Consider the following 26,430-nt stretch of genomic DNA (forward strand, 5'->3'; position numbering starts at 1 on the left):
ATGGGCCATTAAAAAGAAGTCTATTCAATTCTGACTTTAATCTCAGAATTCTGAGAAAAAAGTCAGAATTGAATAGACTTTTTTTTAATGGCCCTAATCCTTTTATGTAGTTCTGCCAATCTCTATCAATTAATCTATATATTTTCTTACAAGTATATATAAGCTCAATCTATATATTTCTATCGAAACATATACAGGGAATATGGAGGTTAACTATTTTCTGCCACATACAATATGGCGGTGACGTTGACGTACAAACCTGCGTCCAATGGGCGTAGGAAGTTGTGGTCACCAGCATGTAGCACCATAGCGCCCTCTCGTGGAAAGCTATGCTTGACACGTGATCGATCACGTGCTGGCCAGAGGAACTGGAAGCAGCAGCCTACCTGCAACGCGGTGGAAGAGTCCCGTCAGGAAAGATTTGTTGTGTCTGGAAGAGAAGTGCCACAACTCAGGTCCCTGCCCTCATCTGACGTTTAACATGTCCGGCAGAAATCCAGGAACTGACCTCGGTAAGCCACGCTGTCAGGGTGTGGGGTTCTTATGACACGTGTGTCGTTTTTTTAGGTCTGTCATAAAAAAAATACAGACATTACTGCCACAGTTTGGATTCTGTGGTGTAACGTTAGATTAGGGGCACGAGGACGTGAGGGGAGGAAACGTCCCAGAGTTTAATGAGTAACACAATGTCAGTGACCTGCAGAGTGGCCACTGGGAAGGGTTCTAACAAGGCGGAGCTCTAAAAACCCTTTTTGATTTTCGCTAATTTGTTTAAATTTACTCATCAATGCATAAATATCTTATGATATCCGATTTTAAAAGTGAATTGAACGTATATGTTGGTGTGTGGAAACTTGAATATTGTAACCATGCTTTCATAAGTCCGAAGGTCATGGGTGAAGCGTGCAGCATAAAGAGGGAACAGCGTTGCAGTTTAGAATCTTTATTAACTTCCACAGAGTCCTTAACCAGCGTTAAAATCTCCCCTCACGGAGCCGAACCACCCCCTTCAAGACACGCCACACATATCTCTCCGCTCAAATAGTTCCGCTACAGTAGAAAATCTATTAGAAAATGACCGGGCCTGAATGTAAACATATTAATAAAATGAATGGCAACAATAAATCATCTTATAATATCCTGTGCCTTGGCTATCTCTTAAACATGGACACTGGTCTACGATTGATGATGCTTTTGGTCCTGAAGTTGGGCTGCCAGGAAAAATGGTTGCAATTTAATAAGAAAAGCAAAAACTTCAACTTTCAGTGGATTTCTTGTTAAATAAACATGGATTAGAAGTTTAGAGGTGGTGGGCATCATTTGCAGATCAGTAATGACATTCCTAATTGGCTGCAATACATTTAATCCATAAGTTTTACCGTCATCACACTTTTACACTGCCAATAAGAAGAGAGAGTTCCAAAACGAATGGCGTGGAAGGATGAGGAGGATCTGGGAGAACCACAAAGGCGACTCAGACCTGGGAAGATTAATTCTAAATTAAAGACACATGAAAACAAACAAAAAGACAACAGTTTTAAGAAAAAAATGTAAACACGCCGATACAAGGAAGTGATGCCAGAAATAACCATTTCTTTCCTTTCTCACGCTCACTCTTATCCTCACACTGTTTCTCTCTGTCTTTCACACACACACACACACCCACTCTCTTCCTCCATCACTCTCTTTATGTATTCTTGTTGTCAGACCTGGAATGGTTATCCAAAGTCAGAGTGAATACCCAGGCCGTGCTGAAGAGGGCTCAACACATCCAAGGTCTGAAGGTCCCCAAAAAGCAGTGGCAGGTGAGCTTTTTAACGTGCGGATGATGAATGTGGAGTTAGTGCTCACACACCGTGCTCGTCTTGGGTTACTAATGTTCAGAGCACTTTTTCCATATGTCCCCTGCAGACAGCCTGGCTGCTGAAGGCTGTCTCATGTATTGACTTGACGACATTGGCTGGAGACGACACGCCGTCCAACGTTCACCGGCTCTGTGTGAAAGCCATCCAGCCGGTCAGATACGACCTTCTCAAGAAGATGGATATGCACGACAAAGGTCTGGCCTGCTGAAGGCATCAATGTGAATACACAATATTGCCAAAAGTATTCACTCACCTGCCTTCACACATATATACACCTGAGTGACTCAGCCCACCCTAGGCTTGTATAACAGCTTCGACTGTTCGACTATTATATATAATCTATTATTTGACCATTCGAATAATAGATTATATTATAAAAGCTTCTGTTAAAACAGAGCAAAGCTTTGAGCATGTTTGATAGATAATATGCTTCCTTTACATTAGTTACATCAGTTGCTTTCTGTATGTAGTTATGAGACAGCGACACATTAATAAAGAGCTGTAAACTGGTGCCATCATCAGGCTTGTAGCGTGTTAATCTCTCTGTTTATGCATGAGTTTAACCTACAGAGGGAGACACAGACCATGACTTTGCTTCTTGATGTGATGCAGGATTAACAACAGCAGCAGTGTGTGTTTATCCAGCTCGCGTGGCCGATGCTGTCAAAACACTAAAGGCAGCCAACTCCAGCCTTCCTGTTGCCTCAGGTGAGTCGCCTGCAGTCTGCTTGCGTTTACTCTGCACAGGTTAAAGGTCTTGAATGTGCTGACGTTTCTTTGTGTGTGTGTGTGTGTGTGTTTTCATTCTTTTCCAGTTGCCACTGGCTTTCCAGCTGGGCAGACACTCCTGCAGACCCGCCTGCAGGAGGTCCATATGGCAGTGAGAGATGGTGCTACGGAGATTGATATTGTCATCAATAGAACGCTTGCTCTCACAGGACAGTGGGAAGGTAGGCTGTGCGATAGCTTTGACAAAAAGTCCATTCAGAAGAAGGAAGCAAGTCTACTTTATTCATATAATCCAGTTGTAAACAGTAAATTCTGAAATATACAGTGTGGTAGAAACATCATGCAGAACCAGGCTTAAAATAAGGGGCCATTGGACTCAACCAACCGCGAGTGGAAGGACCCTGGACTATCAATAGTCCTTGTTTATTATTTGGTTTTATTTGGGGTAGCAGGCATGACTGTGTCAAATAGAGAGTAGAAGATTCAGGCTCAGTGTGATTCACTTGTTCGGTTGGGGTGCTTAAGCCTTAAAGGTGCAAAGCCATGTCATTTGTAGGGCTGGGCAACGATTGAAATATTTAATCGCATAATTTGCCTGATTAATCACATTTTATTTACAAACTCCAAGAATGAATTCAAAAGTAGTGTAAAGAGCACTTTTATTTTAATGTTCTGCTGCCATATGAACAAAAGTGTTGTAACATTTGTAGCACTTATCAGTAACACATATTTAGGGTAAAGCTCAACTTAAACATGTAAAACAAAAAATAGCAATAATAATAAATTAAAGCTTATTGCCACTGACAGGGAATTCTCTTTATGGGGAAAAAAATCTACCAAAAACAGGCAATTTCTGAGGTAACAGCAGGGAGCAGCATTACCATTTTATGTTCAATACCAAAGTTTAACTTGGCAGTGGTTACAACTAACTTGTTTCTGTCATATTCCATGCTGGAAGAACTTTAAACTGAAATGCTTGCTAACTCGATATGCTTGCGTTTATTTGACGTTAACACGCGGTTTTTTGTTGTTGTTTCTCGCGTGCATATAGTGAATGGCAGGGAAAAACAGGCAAAAATACATGGTTACTTTGAAACGAGAAGCGACTTCACCGACGGCGTCTAAGCAGAACCCCCCCCCCCCCCCCCGCTCCGCTCCGCACAAAACTTGTTCCATTCGCCAACTCACCGCCTCGCCTAAGCAAATTCCTGCGGGAAACACCTCCTTCCGCATGTCGGCTTAGTTTTTTTCCGGCCAGCACCTTTCTTCCTCTGAATCCGAGGTTTGGCTGACAGCGAGGTTATTGCCGCATTATCGCCACCTACTGTTCTGATTCAAACCCCTACACCGCAGCAACAGACCTTCACAAAATAAAAGCATGTGAGCAACATGCGTTAATGCGTGTTAAAGTAAATATCGCCGTTAATAGTTTAATGAGTTAACGCGAAATTAACGTGTTAACTTGCCCAGCCCTAGTTATTTGACTTTATTTATTTATAAGTCAGTAGCTCATTCTGGTTGCATATAAAGTTTTTATGAAAGATTATCAAGTCCTGCTGGCGTATTAGTTGTTATTTTGGTGTTTTATGCTTTGTTTTTGCTAAATTTGTTAGTAACTAAAGCCTTTCGTGTTTATTTACGATTTTAATGGAAGTACGTACTGCGCATGTGCCGCAGGGGTTAAAACAAGGAACAGGCTAACGGCTATTAGCATCTTTCAGCAAAACAAGGAAGGATGGTCCAATATCCAGTAAAAAAGCGCGACAAAAAACAAATATGATTTGAGGGAAAAGACTAGAATGTTGCTGAAAATACACAGTATGAACATTGGTTACGCAAACGCTAAACCTGCTGAGGCTCAAATGTGACTGCAGAGTTGATTGACGTGAGTAAATGTCCTGGTATGAGGCTCTAAAAGTTGTTGTAGATCGTTGGTCTTTGACCCCGCCGAGCTGATGCTTTATTGCGAGGCATTGCATAGGGTCAGGCTTGGTCCAGCATTATTTATAAATTGATTTATAAATGAAGCAAACCGGCATCATGATAAGAACAAAACAGAACACATAAAACTCAGAGGCAGCCACCCTGCTGTCTTATTTATAGTCAGTAACTTTTGTCTCTGCAGCCATGTACGACGAGATTCGACAGTTTCGAGAGGCCTGTGGTGATGCCCATATGAAGACAATTCTGGCTACTGGAGACCTGGGAACCTTCACCAACATCTACAAAGCCAGCATGGTTGCCATGATGGCCGGTCAGTCCCATAACACACCTTTCTTTGTGTTTCTGAAAATAACAATTGGTCTGTTGTTATGAAACGGTGCCAAAAATACATTTATCACTCGAGAAACGCTGTCCATAAAAATTCACATTCATGTTTCAGCTAAAGTATATTCAAGATTTCTTTATTGTCAGAGCTCACGATATTTACTCATGTTGAGGTGGAATATTCTTGATATGTTCATATGTTCATTCATGAGCCAGTTTTCAGGAATACAAAAGGCAGAACTGTGAATTGTGGAAGTGCAGCATCTGGACAAAATACAGTGCACATCGAATACAAAGAGAAAATCTGTTGAAGGAGATCCACACCATATGTAGGACGTGTGAAATTCAAAGGAAACACAAGAAACATGAGGAGTTTTACTACATGGGGTGAATGAAAAAATAAACGTATACCAAAAGACCATCATGCTAGCAATGCTAAATATTCTCCCTCCCTCACAAAAGGCAAAGCTCATTTGCAAGTTCATTACTTGACTTAGCAGCAATCCGTCATACCAGCATGCATGTAGTGACAGTGGACAGGAAAACTCTCCTTCAACAGGAAAGAACCTCCAGCAAAACCAAGCTCAGTCTGAACGGTTATCTGCTGGACCGACTGGTTAAAGAAGACAGAGCAGAGACACAAAAAGAGCAGAAAAGCACACATTGATCCAGGGATCCTTTCTGGTAGGATAATGGCAATCTGCCTCCCAGGACGCCGTCACAGCTGAACAGACTGCTAGGCCAGATGTACTTACTATGAAGAAAAAAAACCAGACAGAAAATAAAGTTAATAGTGGAAATGACAACAAATTATGCAAAATTGGAGAATAGTAGGATAACCCTGATGTCCTCCAGCAGCCTAAGCCTTATAGCAGTATAACTACACAGATAGATCAGGGTAACCTGAGCCACTCTAACTATATAAGCTTTGTCAAAAAGGAAAGTTTTACGATTAGTCTTAAAAGTAGACAGGGTGTCTGCCTCACGGACCAAAACTGGGAGTTGGTTCCACAGGAGAGGAGCCTGATAGCTAAAGGATCTGCCTCCCATTCTACTTTTAGAGACTCTAGGAACCACCAGCAGACCTGCGGTCTGAGAGCGAAGTGCTCTGTTAGGAACATACGGGGTAATCAGAGCTCTGATATATGATGGAGCTTGATTATTAAGGGCTTTATACGTTAGAAGGAGAATTTTAAATTCTATTCTTGATTTAACAGGAAGCCAATGAAGGGAAGCTAAAATAGGAGAAATGTGATCTCTCTTTAATTTTCATCAGAACTCTTGCTGCAGCATTTTGGATCAGCTGAAGACTTTGAACTGCATTTTGTGGACTTCCTGGTAGTAAAGAATTACAATAGTCCATATTAATGCTTTTCCCTTAATCCCTTCAATATGTTAGTCTTACTAGGACAATATTATGATAATTTTTATCAAAATGGTCTTTAAAAGGTCCTGAAAAGTCTTAAATGTGAGTTGGTGACACCCGCAGAAACCCTGTTTATCTCAAAACATTCCTCCAAATTACATCAAGGTTTGTGGTTGTAACATGACAAGATCTGAAAAAGTTTAAACAATGTGAAATCATAAGGCTCTTTTGGCACATCCACACACCTTTGGGCACAGTATTTGCTTAACTAGCCATCACATAATAAGCCAATTACAGACCCAAATTGTCAGGGGCTCTGTTAGATGGAGGTCATTATTTTAATGCATTGCTTTTGTCACCACACTCACTTTTTAATCTTCCAGTGTTCCTATAAATTGCACATCAGATTCCTGAAATTAAATGATAATTTAATCTATTAATCTGTATTGTCGGTTAAATTACTCTGCTGTTCTCTGCTCTATCCTTTTGCCCACCTAAATGAATAGACCTTCCAAACTACCCTCGCCCCACATTTAATACCCATTAGCCATTATCTGGTAATTAAGATTCCCCATAATGAATCTTTAAGTACATGCCAGTTTGAGAAAAGTAACGGAGGCTCAAAAAAGACCTGACTGGAGAGAGAATTTGTAGAACATGTCTTTAATAACCTTGGAAATGTTTAACTTGTCCTACTTATCAATGGGTAGATTAACAGTCATCGGAAATGCGAGTGACAGGACATTTCATGTGCTGACCTCAATTTGTGCGGACTCTAGAGTATCACTTTATCATCTATTTTTACCACGAAAGCCAATAAAACACAAGCTGTGAAGGATGACAGAAAATGGCGGAGAGCGAGTGGAATGGGGGATATATTTCATTCATGAGCATACAGATCTCCTCTGCAAGGTGGGAGCATGTGCTCGTTTCTGGTCATGCTTCCTGTGTGTGTGTGTGTGTGTGTGTGTGTGTGTGTGTGTGTGATTATCTTCTAGTTTAGTCACATTTTATCAGAATGGTGTGTTGAAATGTAGTCTTTCTTCTCAATATTGAATGTTAAAAGATCAATTGTCCACCTCACGGCTTGCTGGATGAATAAGAAATTAACTTTCATTTAGAATTAGGTAATTCTGACCATGCTCCGATGGCGCAGGGGTAGTGCGCACGACCTATGTATGGAGGCCTTAGTCCTCCAGTAGTCCTTAGTCCTGTGCCACGCACCAGGCTCCAACCCTGTGCTTTGCTTTGCTGCTGCTGCTGCAAGTGAATGGAGCCATGTCCTCTGTTCCAAACCTGTCGGTGTAATGAACGAGGCTGGTCGGACTTGGATCGCCAGGCCGAGTTTAAACAGACTTGATCATCCTCATATTAGGCAAACGGTGTTCAAACAATCACATAGGCTGCGACACCATGGGAGAGCAATAGCTCCTTTTCATTGTCAATATGTGTAATTTTCTGTTGTACCCTACTAACTGAACGATAAGGTAACAACACTTTTCTTTTAATTTTTAACAAAAGTTAAACGTCTATATTTCCATTAATAGGTGGATGGAAATGAGACAGAGTCAAAAGAATCTGCTGTTTCTGCTCAAAGCAAGCTCCGAGCACATGGGGTTGTTTCTGTCAGGGAGAACTAGTTGAGACGACACCTGCTGACATCTGTGTTGATTGTGTGTCGGGTACTGAAACATGTTCAGTCAGAGCGTCCACACGACATATAACAATGTCTGGAATTACGGCTGTTTATAAATCCAGTTGCTAAATGCCTCAGCTCACTGATAACCTGGTAGCCACTGTGACAGCAGCCATTGATGGCAACAGGGTGTAGATTCTAGAAGGCTGATGCTAACCAACCAATAGGGTGGGGTTGTCCCCTTAAGACCCATCCCTCCTCATTTGCATGATGAGGCTGACATGCATACAGAAATGGAAACCATTTTTGTAACTTGGCGAGACCCACGTACGCAAGCCTCATAGAAAGTGTGTGTGTGTGTGTGTGTGTGGGGGGGGATTCAAAGTAGCCCTCGCCAAACAACTTTGCCTGTACTGACATCAAATGCCACAGGAGTTTCAAACTGCACAGTTTTGTAAAATGTGCTGTTGTTACTGTTTATTCTGTGACTGAAAACAGCATACACAATATACTGACATCCTTTCAAGGGTGAGTTTATTGGCCAGGGTGTGGGTACAAACAAGAATTTTGGTTTCTTTGTCCATCGCCTGCATTATAAATAAAGTCTAAAACAACCACCCACAGTATGTAAAGATCCGTTTTGGCCTTAGTATCGCGTCTCTGCTATTCGTGGATGACCTGGTTCTATTGGCTTCATCAGGGCGTGATCTACAGCTCTCACTGGAGCGGTTTGCAGCTGAGTGTGAAGCAGCCGAGATGAGGATCAGTGCCTCCAAATCCGAGACCATGGTCTTGAACCGGAAAAGGGTAGAGTGCCTTCTCCGGGTTGGAGAGGATGTGCTGCCCCTAGTGGAGGAGTTCAAGTATCTTGGGGTCTTGTTCACAAATGAGGGGAAGATGGAGCAGGAGATTGACAGGCGGATTGGTGCGGCGTCTGCTGTGAAGCGGGCGCTGTATCGATCCGTTGTGGTGAAGAGAGAGCTGAGCCAAAAGGCGAAGCTCTCGATTTACAAGTTGATCTACGTTCCTACCCTCATCTATGGTCACGAGCTTTGGATTTTCTCCGTAGTGTGTCTGGGCTCTCCTTTAGAGATAGGGTGAGGAGCTCAGTCATCCGGTGAGGACTCAGAGTAGAGCCACTGCTCCTCCACGTCGAGAGGAGCCAGTTGAGGTGGCTCGGGTATCTGGTTAGGATGCCTCCTGGTGGGGTGTTCCGGCCGCGTCCCACCGGGAGGAGACCCAGAGGAAGACCCTGGACACGCTGGAGGGACTATGTTTCTCGTCTGGCCTGGGAACGCCTTGGGATTCCTCCTGAGGAGCTGGCCCAAGGGGCTGGGGAGACCCCTGTGACCTGACCCCGGATAAGTGTAAGAGGATGGATGGATGGTGTGTCTGTGTGTAGGATGAGTACTCAGCCTTTAGAATCTGTGCTCCGATGAGCACTGTTGTCTTCAACTTCCAGGCTCCTTCTAGTTCTTCCCTTAGCCCTTGGTGTTTCTCCAGTTTCTCATGTTCTTTTTTCCTGATGTTTCCATCACTTTGGATGGCCACGTCGATTACGATGGCTGTCTTCCGGCTGCTTATCAATGATCACGATGTCTGGTTGGTTGGCCATTACCATTTTGTCTGTTTGTGTCTGGAAGTCCCACAGGATCTTAGCTCTGTCATTCTCCACCACCTTGGGATGTCACTCCTATTTTGACCTGGGGGTCTTCAGTATTCTGAACAGATGTTTCTGTACACTATACCAGCCACTTGGTTATGGCGTTCCATGTATTGCTTCCCTGCTAGTATCTTACACTCTGCTGTGAGAAGCTGGATGGTTTCTGTGACCTCTTTCCATAGCCTGCACATGGGATCTTGCCTGGTATGGTAGATCTGGGCCTCTATTGTTCTGTTGCTCAAGGCCTGCTCCTGTGCTGCCATGATCAGTGCATCAGTGCTGTCCTTCAGTCCAGCCCTCTCTATCCATCGGTAGGATTTGCTCATATCAGCCACTTCAGCTATATGTCGGTGGTACATTCCATGCAGGGTTTTTTCGGTATCCATAGCCAGACTTGTTGATATTTTTTTTTTTTTTTTTTTTTTAGCTGAGTGGGTTCAGGCCTATGCAAAACAGCAGAGGGGACAGATCATCTCCTAGGTATATTCCACATTTTATGGTGATTTTTGCAATTGGTTTGAAGTGCTGTTGACCGTGTACAGCTTTAGGCATTGTAGGATCCGTGTGTAGCATTGAATCATTGGCTGTCTTGTAATCAAGCCACATGTGTGTCTGTGTGGCTCCTTTGGTGTTTTTATGTAGGTGTGTGTGTGTGTTAGAGAAATGTGAATGTAATAATTTTATTTTCATTAAGTTACAGGCATTTACTCTGTTTCAAGAGCTGGCTTGCAAGAATGTTCTATTGTTTTACCCCACACAGGAAGAACAGATGCTTCTCCCAGATAAGAAATGTCTTGCCTATATCCAGCTGTGTATGTTAATCCTACACCTCTTTGTGTGCCAAACTCCATGTTGTAAACCCCCCCTGTCCCTTCTTTGAAGTTTGAGAATAAAGTGAGGGGGGACAAATGTCCAGCAGGAAATGGTGGCAGACATTCAAGGGAGCATGTTATTTCCCCTCTTCTAGAAAAGTCTAAACTTGTGTTTGTGTTTGGTTTTCCTTCTTTGAAGAATATTAAGGGTTTATTAAAGATAGCCCTATCTCTCTCTCTCACACACACACACACACACACACACACACACACACACACACACACACACACACACACACACACACACACACACACACACACACACACACACACAAATAAAGTGCAGTAAGCTTCAGTTCCCTTTTCCAATAAAAAATATTACAAATCCTCTCACTCCCAAGTGCATATAAATGAATCAGCTTGAATATTTTAGTCTTAGTAATAATCTTCAACCCAGAATTTAATAAATATCTTGTCTTCAGTCTTCCATCTGATGTTGATTGTTAATCCCAACAGGTTCGGACTTCATCAAGACTTCTACTGGAAAGGAGACAGTCAATGCAACTTATCCTGTTGCCATAGTGATGTTGAGAGCTATCCGTGATTACTTCCTGCGTACCGGCCACAAGGTACAGTACTGTCCGTTTTCATATGTATGTATATAGAAGTTACTAGGAATCATGTAAACATATTTTTTATGCATATTCATCAAAGCGACCTCTTTCACAAAATTGTTCCATTAAAATGCCACTGAGCAGAACATCTCTCTGAGCTGCCTCTGGCCATTCATGTACCACTAAATGAAATCCTGCCAGCTGTGTGGAGCTAGAGGAGGCATGGGTGGAATTCTGTAGGCTTGATGTTAGTTTTACACAGAAAGTAAGTATCAGACATTGTCTTTTAAAGGAAAACACATCAGACTGACACCCGATTTATTTAATTCAAGAATGCCTGGTCCTCAAGAAACCTCCCTTGGTCTTGAAAGTACAGTGATCGTTTCTGTCTCTGCATACTCCACCACAATGCCTAGTAATGTTGCATGTGGTACCCCATACTTCAGTGGTCCTGATGTGTTTCTTCTTTAAATTTGTCAGCCAACTGGTCGCACAGACCGTCTCTTATCACTAGATTATGCCTTTGAAGCTAACATAAGCCAGGTGACTACCCCGCTTTGCATATCAGAGTCGGCTTTATTCACTAAGTTTGTTCAAACAACATTTAACTTTGACTCCCTTTTGCTCTCAATGAAGAGATTTTAGTACAAAAAAAGGAAAAAAGAATCTTGTAAATATGTAACATTCATGTTTCTACAAAAAAGGAAGCTATTTACGGATTGGTACAAATGAGCATGATTTTGATCTGGGCACTTAAGTGTTTATCAGATTGACAGAATGGGGGAAGAAACTGTCTGTGGCTGCTGGTTTTCGTAAAAAGTACTCTGCAGTGGCGACATGAATGTTGAACAGTTTAAAATTACTCTGGAGTCTTACGTTGCAATATTTTAATGACTGAGATATGTATGTGTTGATTTAGGTGGGCTTTAAACCAGCCGGAGGAATTCGGACAGCACAGGAATCCCTTGTGTGGCTAAATCTGATCAAAGACGAACTTGGTAACGATTGGCTCAATCCTCATCTCTTCCGCTTGGGAGCCAGCAGCCTATTGGCTGACATAGAGAGGCAGGTGAGTATTTAAATCACAGTTACTTTACGCTTAATTCATATTTACAGCATATTACCATTTGCATACTTGTGTGTCCATCTCCTTTCTTTTGCCTGTACAGATCTACCATTATGTAACTGGGCAGTATGCAGCATACCATGAGCTGCCCATGGCCTGAAAACCAAAGTGTTGTGTTTTATTCATCAGACACGACTTTAGGAATGCCATGCAGCTCAGTCGTTGAAGGAAAGCTACAGGCACTTGAGTTCTGTTAATAGTGATGGTAACACCCAGCATGTTGAATTGATATGTACTGGCTGTGAGTGACCATCAAAGTGTTTTTTTCAGATAACTACTGATGAGAATGACCCAAACTTAATAAATCATTCATTTGAACTCTGAGCTCTGATGATTATTTCCATAATCTAAAGAACCTGTATGTGGAATGGCACTGTAATTGTACAAAAAAAAAACTAAAAGATTATGTCATCTTCTTCAGTATATAGTGAAACCCCCTCTTTAATGCTGCAAATCAATGGGATATGGGAGATATGGATGAACAAATGTAACTTGTATGCAATCTTTAGCCAAGTTACATACGCCTCTTCAGAAGATGAAAGTTGCACCAGAAAAGGTGCAGATGCATGTCCTACCTATCATGAGTTCTGTGTTGGCAAGAGCACTTTTAACTGAAAGCTGCTTCTTTTAAAAGGCATCAATGTGATTTAGTTGGGTTTGAATACTTGGGGTTAAAAACCAGGTACAGACAATCTACCTGTTTTTTTTTAAGCCTTAGAGTCTGCCCATCAGTCTTCAGGTGGAATTAAATTACAGGAAATGATATAGCATGCAAATAAGTGTTAAAGAGGAGCTGCCTTGTTGGTAAAACAAATCTTAGATAAATATACTATTGTCAGAAATGAGTGCAGCCAGTGACTATTCTTAAATGTATTCCTGGGTCAGCACCCTTAAACACTCTCTCCATTAAAACAATGGAGCATCTGGACTCTAAACTTTTACAGTTAAAATGAGCATAGTCATATAGTTTTCTTTTATAGCTAATTTAGAGCTATGTTCACATGATGTGAAGATGGTGAGATTAAGAAACAAATATTTTGAAAATAGATATCAAGAACACATACTTTTCATTTGGTGGTCATATTGTTCATTAGAAATAAGCACTTCCTTTGAGTTTTCATTGAGTTACACATTCTGCACATGATAAATCCTGCAATTGAGATAAGGCAGAAGTATAACGATTTTTTTTTAAATCCAACTGTTTCATTAACTATTGCAGCATTTACTGTTCAGAATGTCTTCAGAATAAAGCCAAACAATTACTGGACTTCACTGGAATTATTACTTTTTACTTGGTTGTGCAGCTGGCCCTGCTTCAAGACACAATTCATTAGATGCCTACTACTAATTTATAAACTTTATACTGAACATAGTTCAGTGTCATGTAGAAAATTGAAATGGTCAAAGTGGCTGTAAATCTACAAGTATAAAATATTCTAGTATACTGAAAGTAACTGCTCATCAGTTTTTACTGCACATTTGTTTTACTCTGTAATACGCATTACCTCGAACTTATGACAAACTTATAACAAACATTGAAAATAATAACATTTCAAACAATAAATAAATAAAGGCAAAGCAGGACATTAAACTGAAACTTTGCTGGGTTTGGATTTGACACACAGGTCTTATGGTACCACCGGTCACAAAACTTCCCTCTGGATCTGGAGAGTAAATGCAATAATATTTAAGATACATTTTTGCATGGTGTTCACGGGACACTTTTAAACAACTTACAGTTACAGGCAACCAATATAAAACAAAATACCTCTTGTGGGTTTTAGATTATTTTTTGCTCTGAAGACCCTGGCAGGATGACCACAATTTTGGCTTTTATGGAATCGTCATTGAGATGTACCAGTGAGACTTTAAGGCAGACAGAAAAACAAGAGTCTGCCTGCCCAAAACAAATGCTGCTATCGAAACTGGCTCCCCTGCTATCTTAATTTCTCTTGGATGTTATGTAAACAAGATGCTCTGTGACATCTGTGACGTGGAACAGAGAATTACTGAACTGCCTGAAAACGTTCCATCACTATCAGACTCTGGCGGCTAAAGCTATCTGCCACAGTTCACAGACAAACTCACGCATGCACACACACACTATTACACTAAAACACACAGGCAACCCCCCCCCACACACACACACACACCACCTCTACTGTGCTTTTTCCCCTTACTCCGCTTTTTTCTGTTTTAGCTGTAGTGTCAAAAAAGGTCAGATCAGAGCGTAATTGCTAATATTCATAAAGCTAGAGTAGCTTTATGAATATTAGCAATTACGCTTAGAATGTGTAATGGTTAAGCTTGTTCCAGGGAAACTTTGTTATGAAGAGAAACAATTCTCCCATTTTAGCTGTGGTTTAGAAAAGTCCGATCAGAGACCTTAAGTTGTAGCTTTGAGGAATGTATGAATAGAAACAATTAAGCTTTGAATTTTTAGTGATAATTGTAATTGAAACAATGAAACATAAGAAGTTCTTCTATTTGTAGCTTTGGAAAGGCTGGACAAAATTACTTTAGATCAGAAATCCCCAAGAATATACTTAGCTTATTTCTTATTATTAGTAGAAAAAAATTAAGTCTTTATATATGTTTTTTAATGTATGAAAGAAGTCTAGTCAAGGGTTTACTTAGCTTATTCCTTTGTTTTTCCAACATCTGCACTGTTTCTCTGTTCATGTACAGCACTTTGAATCATCTTGTCACTAAAAAGTGCTATATAAATAAACTTGCCTTTCCTTGCCTTGCCAATATGAGGGATTACTGCTAAGTCAACAACAACGCTGACAATTGTCTATTTTGGCTCCACGCTCTTTCAGGAGAAGTGAATGCTGCTTGTCAAGACTCGTTGCAGTCTGCTAGGTTTTCTTAGAATTTTTTTGACCAATCTGTCTGATTTGATAGAATTGACTTTGTAGAGTGCCTTGAGATGACACTTGTGGTGAATTGGCACTATGTAAATAAAATTTAATTTAATTGAACGGTTGTGGACAATTTATTCATTATGTCATTATCATGTAAGCAAATAAAATGTTTGGACTTGAGTTGATGTGTGGTACTTGCATTTGGAGGATTTTGCTGTGAATAGACATTTGGTCAAAATAGCTCTCTGTGTAGGTGAAAAAAGTCATCTTGCATACAGGTGCAAATAAATAAAAACATTCAGGATATTGCTACAAAATCAGTAGTGGCAAAATCTGTAGTTTGATACATCTTGAGATAGGAAAAAAAAGTCATCACCATCAACCAAAAAGGATGTCCACAGAAGACAAGGGTGGTGGATGATCACAGAATAATTTCCATAGTGAAGAGAAACCCCATGAACTACCATCAACAGTAGTCCTACGTACATTTGATGTGTTTAATGTTTTCAGAATTTTACTAAAAGGATATTTCACAACTAGTCAAACTTTAACTTCAACCTTCTCAGGAAAGGATACATTTATTTCAAAATTGCTACATGAACCAGGATGAGTGTTGAGAGCAAATAATTCTCAGACCAAAGTGAAATGCTAATGTATGCAAAGATGTGACAGCCACTTTTTTTGTTTAGTCTTTAAGTTTTCCAAAGAGAAAAGTTGTGATTCAGTATTACATGAATTCACCATTGAGTCTTTCAGATCCAAGTTTAAGTTTTTGAATCATACGGTCAGAGTGAATACTGTCTGTTATAGCAGGATTCTATGAAACCATCGATCTTTGAATCAGGAGCAGCAATTGTTCAGAAATTACTCTCAGGGCAAAGTTACTTTATTGTTTGTCAGGTAAAGAAAGCCAGCAGAGAGAAGTAATGAAACATACAAACATGTTAATTTACAACTTTTTTTGCCACAGTGTCTCTATGGCCATTCTGTACAGTAGTGTGTCGCAGTTTATGTACATGTTGGGTACAGAATCTGGATAGGAGGCAATAGTGCATTTTGTTGTGTGATTTCATGCTCTCCTTCAGTCTCTTTCTTTCATTCGGCACTTCCTTTTTCTCTGATTAGGACTGTCAGCGGACCTGTGGCGCATAGCCTTCCTTCATCAGGCCCTCCTCATAATCCGTCTGGCAGAGGATCATGTTGTTCTTCAGGAAAAATTTGTCTCCCACACAAAACCTGCAAACACAGATAAACAGAGGACAGGTGGTATTTAGATGGTCACAAATGCACGAGATCTATCATTAATGTTCCACAGTAGGCCTTATCATTAGATACTGAACAAAGATGGAAGCCCCCAAATCAATATTGTAGTCCAACGCAGATGTGCACACACTTTTGTGCTTAGCAGCTGATAGAAAACGTTACATGTTCGACTCATAGGAATTTTTTTTTAACAGGCTTACAAATAGAAACAGCACACTCCAAATTATTCTAGCCACCAAAAATGTCTTACATCTATCTCAAACATTTTTGAGATCTGCCCTGATTCCAGAACATCCAACACTTGTGCTTTTTGTCTGTCTTGTTGTGTCTCTGCTCTGTCTTCTGTAACCCCCAGTCAGTCGAGGCAGATGACCGTTCATACTGAGCCCGGTTCTGCTGGAGGATTTTCCTTCCAGCTAATGGGGAGTTTTTCTTTCCACTGTCTCCTCATGCTTGCTTAATATGAGGGGTTGCTGCAAAGCCATGGACAATGCAGACGACTCTCCCTGTGGCTCTACGGTTCCCCAGGAGTGAATGTTGCTTGTCGGGACTTTGAAGCAATTAACTGGTACCCTTATATAGGAAATCTTTGACCAATCTGTATAATATGATTGATTTTGACTTTGTAAAGTGCCTCGAGATGACATGTTTCGTGAATTGGCAATATATATATAAAATTGACTTGAATTAAATTGAATTGAATTCTCAACACTGACACATCACTGGGTTGTGTCCTCAGCCCTGCTCCTCTTCACACCTTCTGCTATCCACCCCACAAGCACTGAATCTGACCACTGAGTTAATGGCTGTGTTATTCAAAAATTGCTTCTGCAAACCTTATAGAGCATTCTTAGCTTTCCAGCTGACGTTAACCAAAGATGAGGAAGATTGAGAAAGCTTTGGACTCATGGCAGAGGAGCTAGAACGTAAGTTATCAGAAGCTGGCCCCAAGCACATTTGCAGAAGACAGAGACAGGAAATGGAAAAGAGTTTTAACGTTGACTCTAATGCATTTGAGACAGTCCTGAACCGCAAACTTTCTCCAGAGATCATGTACAACAGTGGCAGGACATGAGAATCATTGGACATGGGGTGAGTTTAAGGACTTTTAAAAAAAACTTTTATGATGTATCATACTAAAATCAAATCCGTGTATAAGTGACATAAGTGACAGATTATTTTGTTATATATTTTTTTTTATCTAACACAAAACATACAGAAATAGGGTTCTCCTGTTTCAACCGTAGGCTTAGGATGAAAATACAAGATGGAAAAACGTATGTATAGAAAGGTGTGAAGACTTCTATTCATACCTGCATTGTGAGCAAACACACACATTGATCACAAACTATACTGTTGTCTTTGAGCAAGAAATGCAGAACCGCACCAAGTTGAAGTCATGATGCAACTTGAAGATAAAAAACATTTGTTAAAAAAAACTAACAGTTGACATTAACCAATTTTATAAATGTGCTTACATTTGTTTGTGTGTGTTACCATTAATTAGATGTTCTAATATTTTGGACAGTTGAAAGATGTTGGTCTGTTCAATGTGTACCTATACATGTATTTTAAATTGTGATACAGTGTGTGTCCACTAGAGTGCAGATTAGCGCTTCTGTAGACTTGATGTTGACACTGTTCACATCTGCATTGACCGGAGTGAATCGTCTTTGAGTGACAGAAGTGAACAATTCTTAAAGGTGCCATGACATCACTGTATAAACTATTTCATTTCGTTGATAAATGTAAATTATACAAAGAATTTCATAAAAAAAATATGTCAGCTTGTTGTTTTGTCAGGCCAAATGTCCCTCGTCAGTAAAAGGGTTGGGTATGGTAATGAAATGCGGCTCTAATCAGTTGACTTCACTCTGATTGGCTACAACCATATTTGGAAAACCGGTCAAACGCAGCAACATAGTCACTCCCCCCTCTATCCACACATATCTCCTCTCCCCGCAACGCTCACTATAATCCATATTATAGCTGGTGAAAGTGTTTGTGTTGCAGGTGAGGCCAAGCTGACCAAAGGCTTAAACCTGCAGTGTGATTCATCATCCACACAGCGGGAAGTCCAGGGTCCACATCAGAGATGCTCTGCTGTCAGCAGCAGACTGATCCAGTCAGTGCTCATACGTTTATCAGATGACAAAGCATTTAGAAATAATAAACTTAATTAGTCCTCAATCACTATGAACTGTTGCCCTAACATCCAACACTATAAAGGTCTTAGAGAGACTCCTGTTGGCCCACCTGATTAAGAAAACAAGCAACCATCAGGACTCCCTGCAGTTTCCTTATCGCCATGGAGTTGGAGTTGAAGAGGCCGTCATACACCTGCTTCAACAAACCCATTCTCATTTAGACAAGACAGACAACACTGTGAGATCATTTTCTTTGATTTTTCCAGAATATTTAACCCATTTCCCCCTGATTTTCTTTTTGTCAGAAACGGCAGATGTAGCAAGATGCTGCAGATCTCCTATAACCCTATGGAAAGTGTAATCTCCTCTGCCATCTGTTGGGATAGCAGCATCAAAGCAACTGACTTAAAGAAACTCAACAAGCTTATAAAGAAAGCATGCTCTTTTCTGGGGACCTTCAAGAACCTCTGAAGATGACTGTGCAAAGAAGAGGTCTTCATAAAATGAAGAACATTATGGATAACCCTGAGCATCCTTTTCATCAGACTGTCATACAACAACAGTGTCTTCAGTCAGCGGCTCCTTCAGATCTGCTGTAAGACGGACTGCTACTGGAGATCCTTCCTTCCTGCAGTCTTCGTCTTGTGTCTTTTGTGCCATTTCTTCATAGCAACCGAAAGCTCTAAGGCAATTATGGATCTCGTCAGCTGGTCTCTCAACGCTATTGATCAAATTTTTTCAACTGGAAAGCAAAGGACCGGGGAGCGTGCCTGTCCCGACGGAACTTTTTTTGCGGGATACATCTTGGACCCGTGGCAGAAATGGTCCACGGTGTGCCTCTCAATTCTTTCTGTTGAGGACGTCGAAGATGTCTACTTATTCGGATTTATGATACTTGGATTCCTCATTTTTGGCTTTGGAGGATATTTAATGTATCAACACCTTCAAAAGCTGCTGGCGGTAAATATGGCCCTGATGAGGCTGCCAGCGGCAGTCGACGCGATCACGAGGTCGTTGAATGAACAAAACGGACGGCTTGATAAGCTGACCGCGGTTGTGGTACAGAGGTGAGATGGGATAAAACCTGGAAGTGTGAACGTTACTAGCCCATCGATTGGATTATTGGAATATTGGATCCTGGAGCCAGCGGCGAAAAGACTCTAAGGCTGACAGAAAAGTTGGTGTCAGCTTGTTCTCATAACAAATTCTGTTTTCTTCAAATCGGACTCCCCGCTATCAAATTCTCCCTGGTTGTTATGGCGACATCGCACAAATTCCCTGCTACCCCACATTCCTGCGGACATCTGTGGAGGAGTCAAGCCGGAGCGGCAGAGTGATAAGACTTTCCACCAAGGACACTTGCCTGCCGGAGGACGGCCTTCATGGACATACAGATTTCCACACAACATGCACCCAGACACACATATGCTCACAAACACAGATGACTTTACCCGACCAGAACTCAAATGTTTACCTTCTGCATATATGTGTCTCGTCATTGATTGTGCTTTTTGTGCAAATGAGGTTTTTTTGTCGGATGCTTCACATTTTGTGTGGAAACACAAATTGTGCAGCACCTGTCTTTTTTCTCTCCTCCACTCGCCCAGTGTAAATCTTTTTTCAACAGATCTCAAGGCAGCGCCTAGGGACCCCGTGTAAAGCGGGGTCTGGGGCAGTTTGGGGAACGCACCTCACGGCTAGCGCTCATGTAGCAGCGGCCGACTGTGTGTGTTCCTGGCAACGCAAGGCCTCAGTCAATCGTTCCCCCAAAATGTTTGTTAAGTGTATGTGATGGACGGTTGTACTGGAACTGAAATTTCGATTGTAATGCAAATTGCAGTTGACTAATAAAATTGATTGATTGATTGATTGATTGATTGATCAGCATCTACAACAGCATGTTGAAGAAAACCTAATAACATGAGTTACACCAGCTTTTAATTTCCCTTTGGGATTAATAAAGTAGTTTTATATTTAATTGAATTTAATGGAAGGGGTTGGCTACTCATGTTGGAGCCATTGGCACTGTGTTCTGAGGGATATTTCTCAGGTATCCTTCATCTTCCAGCATTCCTCTTTGCTTGCTTCATATGCAAAGCACCTTCAAAACACTTGTGTTTCCGTTATCTGCTAAACAGCACACCATTTTATATATATATATATATATATATATATATATATATATATATATATATATATATACAAAATTAATATTTTACTGAAATAATTATTTTAATAATACATTTTTTGTATTGATTAAATAAAGATATTGCTTATTTTGACAGCCCCACCACATACACATGGAGTATGCATCTAATGAATAGCAGTGGCAATGACAAGCTTTATAATCTTAGACTGCATAGCATAAAATTTTTTCCTTTCACAATTAGACAAAGCGAATGGCACGTGTACCACAACATTCCTAACTCAGGACAAACATTGCACCAGTTTGACTGTGCTCAAGTGAATTAGTGTCAATATCTCCTTTAGGTTGCCCGATGTTAAGTTTTTCCCTTCATCAGCACTGACCTTTCCCTTCTGCGGTCACCCAGCTTACTTTCCAGTGACTGGGATCAATACTAACCTTTGCCTTCCAGCTCTTTTGTGGCAACCAGTTCTTCGTGGGGGGAAATAGGGCTCAATGATGAGGCTGGACAACAGCTTCATCGATTAGCTAGCCCTAGAAGGCCTTCTGTGGCTAAGTGCTTACAGGATGGAATCTCAAATCTGGCGCCTCCACACTGTACTCTATCCCCTCAACCAGCTCTCTTGTCTTTGGATCTCAGAATGCAGAAGATCCACTTTTACTTGTTTAGGTAGAGAATTTGATTTAATTTAATTTAATTCTGGACGATGTAAAGGTAAAAGCAACAAATTTAAGTCCAGACAGATCCATTGTTTGTTATATTTTTGCAAAACCATCCTTCTTGAGTTGACAAAATGGAAACAAGAAAAATTAAATATTCTTATTCTGTACAAGAAAAAATACTTAACTGTTGAGTGTTTTTCTTTTTTCTTATTCATTAAGCTGGGTCAGCTCTAAATGCTTTCTCTACAGAAAGTCAAACATGGCTGCCAGTTACAGTTTTTACTGCAGCGGAATAAATCTGATCCTCTGAATTGTTGTCGTCTGAACTTTTACATTGGTACTCAGTGGGTCAGTCTGTTTTAACTGATAATCAAATCAAATTAAATCAAATCAAAGTCCAAACAGTAGGTCTTAAAAATATTGCACAGTAACTTTTACATAAAGTAATGATAAAAGTGATAAAGTGATGAATAATAAATACAATATATACTGGGGTGTGACTTCAAAAACAGTGATAATCAGTGATGGACAGCACTGGCAAATGTTAGCTTGTAGAGTCAGTGTTTAGGAGTCTGAATGGTTGATTGTAGGAAATGATGATAGAAGGATGGATGACACTGGATGACAGTCCAGTGATCATTGCTGCCATATTAATAACATATCAAAAGACTTCAATTACCATATAATGTTTATCTAATGTTGTCTGCTGAAATCGCTGAACGTTTGCTAGACATTAGCTGAACATCTGCAGATTAAGTTCGCTGAATGTCCAGTTGGGTTTCAGTTGGACGTTCAGCGAACATCGTCAGAACATTCATGGCAATGATCAGCAGGTGCCATCTGAACATCCAATGCCAGCTGAGAAGCAGGAGCTCTGGGGCAAGTGGGAGTGACACAGCGGGTACAGTATTCCCAGGTCTAGCTATGTGCTATCTTGTTGTCGGTATACAGAGATGGGAAAAGCACCAACATTTATTCATTGACAAAACGGATGCTTGCAGGTTTCAGTGGCTTCTAAAGTTCACCCCTCTCACAAGTGGGGTTGAAGCCTGGCAGCAGCTCCAGTGGTGATGAGGGTGCTGCAGCAGGTGTAAGTTGGGGAAATATGTTAGAGTTGGAAAACCCAGTGGAGGAGTTTCCCCCAATATATGGTCAGATGTATGTATGGCCAATATATTGTCTGAGGATGAGGGAGGCTATGGTGAGGAGGACAACGTGGACATGGACCTGGACCTGGATGTCCCCCAGGGGAGAATGAGGATGAAGATACCATTCTCCCTCCTGCCCAGTCATCATGACCAGGGAACTCCATCGGTAACGGGGCTCAGCCCTCACTGGGACCATTTGAAGACGACCTCCACAAAGTGTGTAAGTGGGCTGCAACCCGACTTGCCATCAAGTGGCCTGCATTTCAAGATAACCGGGGCGATGAGAGGGAATAATATGACAGAAATATCCTGCTCTCTCACCAGGCACTGACTAAGCACTTTATTTCTTTTGTTCCTGCTTGCATAAAGGAGATGAAGCGGTATTGGGCTAAGTCTTTTCGTCACAGGGTACTCGTCAAAGGTTACTCAGGGCTAGGGATAGCTAATGGCAAGGTTCTTGGGCTTGCAGACACCCCGGTTGTGGAGCAGTCAGTTGCTTGTCACCTTCATCCTAACAGCCGTGCTTCACAGCCTCCATGTATCACAAGGTTTACAAATCAGCAGCTCAGTCCGTTACAAATTTAAATGCAGTCATTTTCCTCTTAGCCTACTAGGCAGAGTTGTTTCAGGACATGGGCGTCTTTCTAGATAAGCATCCCAAGTCCCACAGTTTGAGGGGAGATCTGTGTTGTAAGGGATCTCATCCTCTGCGTCTCCAGAAGTGCGGTGATCGGCTGTGTTATGGAGAAAGATCGCTTTAGCTGAATCTGTACGTCTTACTGGACCAGGAAAGGCAAACCATCATGGATTCCCCGTTCGACCCGTCAAGGGCAAAAGGGTTGTTTGGAGAGGCAGTCAATGCCATGCAGCAAGCCAGTGACCTGAGGAAAAAAGCAAGGTGAGGCGTTTGACTTCTCCCGGTCACCACCTCGCCAGGGCCTTGTGGCTGTGGTGTGTGCTGTGGAGTGTGCGGCAGTAACTACAGGGGACAGAGGGGTCTGTTGTTGGAGCCAACAAATCACCAACAAGGACCTCAGACTCAGAAACAGTGAAGCTGAAAGTCTTTTGACGCTGAGGCAGCAGCACCCGCAGCACAGTCAGAATGCCCCTCCTACCTTTCGGACAGGAAGAAGTGCCGGTTGGTATAGGAACTGGAGCAGCCAGCCAAAGCTCAGCGAGCAGCACTCACAGATATCACTGTACCTGTGACACAGCTCCGCAGCAGTTATGTGACACATTGGCAGCATAAACCAGACCAGGAGTGTGTTGATCCCCACACAGAACATAGAATATTTGGGCCTCAAAATAAACACTTGTTCTTTTTGTGTTATCCTGACGAAAGAATGAGTGGTAAGATTTCACAAGCATCTCGGCATGTTCCGCAAGGGAAACTGGGTCTCGTTAAGAGCCTGCATTTGCCTCACAGGACTAATGGATTTAGTGATTTCCACTGTTCCTCCGGTACTGCTGAGGATGTGGGAGTTCCAGCACTGGGTATCCTTCCTGCAGCTGTATGTGAGGCGTCACCTCAGATGCATGGTCAAAGTGTCTCCCAGATGTGTGCTCGCAATGCAGGACTGGAGGGACCCATATGTTTTCAAAGCTAGCACCTTGCTGAGAGTGGTCAGGATGGGGAGCTGTCTTTGAGGTGAGGTCAGTAACCAGAATCAGGCCCTTGTTGCTCCGTCATGCTCATATAAATTACCTAGGATTACTGGCAGTTTTCCTGGCTTTTAAACACTTTTTACCGTTGCTTCAGAACCATCATGTCTTAGTCAGAACAGACAGTACAACAATGGTAGCATATAGAAAGTGATAGGGTGGTACCCGCTCGGTGAGGCAGCACAGACCACAGCTTGATTATTCATTTCAATTCAATTTTATTTGTATGGCGCCAATTCACAAAATTCAATCAAATCATACAGACAGGTTGGTCAAAATAGGGTGACCACACTTAGCCAGGCCTCGAGACACAAATTCAGACAGGCTTCTCAGACGTTAATGAACATGCTTTATTATACCTCAATGGTACAAAATTAACTTCTGTAGTAAAACAATATCTGTAACAACCTGTAACAAAATCATAACTCTCTTTTCAAATACATAAATAAAATCAAATATCAAATGTTCTAAATATGACCTCTTCTGTATTAAAAAATCCTGCTTCAACAAAATATCTATTAATACCGTTTTAATGTAATAAATAAAAGAGTCTCACAAAGATGCTAATTCGATAAACAAAAAGGATTTATACTATACTGTGTAGGGATCGGGTCTTACATGGCTATATGTAAACCGTTACAATGGATTCACTGTATGAAATGAGACGTGCGTACACAACGTCTGCAGCTTTTATGCTCCATGCGGCTTTTCCTCCGAAGTATCACTATTCCCCTAGACTCTAGAGGGCAGTGTTGCATTCTTACACCGAGAGTACTACACCTCCTACAAGTAAAAGTAGAAAGCACGGTGGTTTCCAACAGTTTAAAGCCTCTTACTTTCTTTCAAGAGTTACAACGATCTTTATGGGGCGAATCATCAACAGCTTTATATTTACGAACCCCCGTCTGAAGGAGCACTTGGTCGTCCTCCATGTTTTTCTGCACAGGACTGTCCACGTAGTTAGGAATTTTCCTAGGTGCGCATCTTATGGACTAGACCCTGTGGCCTTAGTAAATATTAACGAGATGCCCAAAGGAAATTTGGTTAGAAAAAAAGAAAAGGTATGTTTTCCTTTGTGTCTTTTTAAACACTTAGGGCCTGATTTTCAAAGATTCCAAATAATGACCACCAAATTGCATCGACAGAAAGAAAACTGGGAGAGCCAAAAGTGGGTGTGTTGCACCCGATATTCAAGATTGTGTCCACAGTGGATAAGAAGTACAAAACAGACTTGGTCCGCCCCATTTAACTGGCTAAACTGAGTACTGCTAACAGTTTGGGAGCTGCTGTCAAAGAAAGAAGAAGATCAAGGATGCCATCCTTTTTCCCACTAAAATGATTCTACTGTTGTTATTCTGACAGCCCAAGTATATTCACATGCATACAGACTCTGTCCTTCTGCCATCATACCAATGACCTCTTTCTGGTCACAAGGACCGCAGACTTTTTTTGCTTGTAGTTTGCACTTTCAGAGGTACTTAACATAGAGGCAAAAACTGCACCAACTCTCAGTTTCAGCTTTGGACAATTGCCTGGCGGTTATTAAGTATTCACATTTGCATATCCCCTCTCATAAATTTGGGTGGTTTGATCATTAGCATGTGATCTGCATATTCATGAAGGCACTTACGCAAAAAGGTTTGTACTCACTGTTCTGCTCATTTTACAGACGCAAATTACTTTGCTCCTGGTTAGATGATCTGCTTTGTACACACTAATCACTTTGTACCCGTTTTAATACATACAAACCTTTTGAAAACCAGGCCCTGAAGCTTTTACAATATTATAGAACAGCAGCATATACACATCCTTAGTTTTAGCGTGCTTGAAACATTTGCATTTCTGATGTGTCTGCAGTCTGAGGTCTGTAGACCGTTATGATCTGGTTGGTGGTCGACTGCCCTAAGTGGTCTGGGCTAGTTTGCAACTTTCAGAACTTGCAGTTGTTTTTGCTACTTACGGCATTTTGCTTTTGTATGTGTTTTGTGTGTCAACATCATTTCTTTTGTTTGTACTTTGCGTGTCTAATTACCGTGATTGCAGAGTTTCACATTTTCTGCATTTTTTCATTGCGTTTGGTTTGTGTGTTGGCCTCAGATTTATATTTGGAGTATTTTTGTGTTTGCAGCACATTTATGCACTTGCAGTTAGTTTGAACCTCTGGGCCACCGTAAACACCTACTCCTCAACACTTGACATCATGAAGGAGCTGGAGTAACTTTGCCTTGAGGAATGGGCAAAAATCTCAGTGGCAAGATTTGGCCTTCTCATTTTATTGTTTTCTTCAAAATATTCTGTAAATGAAATGGTGCAACCTCTCTAACAATCTATGTGAATTCCAGGTTGTCACTGAGAATGTATGAAGACCTATCAACATGCTTAGAGTACATAGTCCCAGTTTGTCCCTGCCTATACCTACTTGATGACTTCACAGATGTTGATTTAAAAACAAAAT

The 26,430-nt window shown here is 41.3% G+C and overlaps 2 protein-coding genes across 3 annotated transcripts in view; one reads left to right on the forward strand and one right to left on the reverse strand.

Annotated features, from left to right (window-relative positions):
• Window positions 1-335: 335 nt before the first annotated feature.
• Window positions 336-12,403, forward strand: dera (deoxyribose-phosphate aldolase (putative)). The gene is made up of 9 exons (XM_012876717.3): window positions 336-512; window positions 1,708-1,805; window positions 1,912-2,059; window positions 2,478-2,573; window positions 2,681-2,815; window positions 4,720-4,848; window positions 10,856-10,968; window positions 11,873-12,022; window positions 12,123-12,403. Exons 1-9 carry the CDS (start codon window positions 482-484, stop codon window positions 12,177-12,179), a joined length of 957 nt encoding a protein of 318 aa, XP_012732171.2. The 5' UTR covers window positions 336-481; the 3' UTR covers window positions 12,180-12,403.
• Window positions 12,404-15,810: 3,407 nt separating this feature from the next.
• lmo3 (LIM domain only 3) overlaps window positions 15,811-26,430 on the reverse strand; it is a 66,533-nt gene continuing 55,913 nt past the window's right edge. For both annotated transcript variants that reach the window (XM_036149369.1, XM_036149368.1), the window contains exon 4: window positions 15,811-16,182. In XM_036149369.1, the coding sequence (XP_036005262.1) occupies window positions 16,077-16,182 (106 nt within the window). In that variant the 3' untranslated portion in view covers window positions 15,811-16,076. The remainder of the gene's footprint in view (window positions 16,183-26,430) is intronic.

The sequence above is a fragment of the Fundulus heteroclitus genome, chromosome 17, assembly GCF_011125445.2.
Source record: "Fundulus heteroclitus isolate FHET01 chromosome 17, MU-UCD_Fhet_4.1, whole genome shotgun sequence".
Classification (NCBI taxonomy): Eukaryota; Metazoa; Chordata; class Actinopteri; order Cyprinodontiformes; family Fundulidae; genus Fundulus; species Fundulus heteroclitus.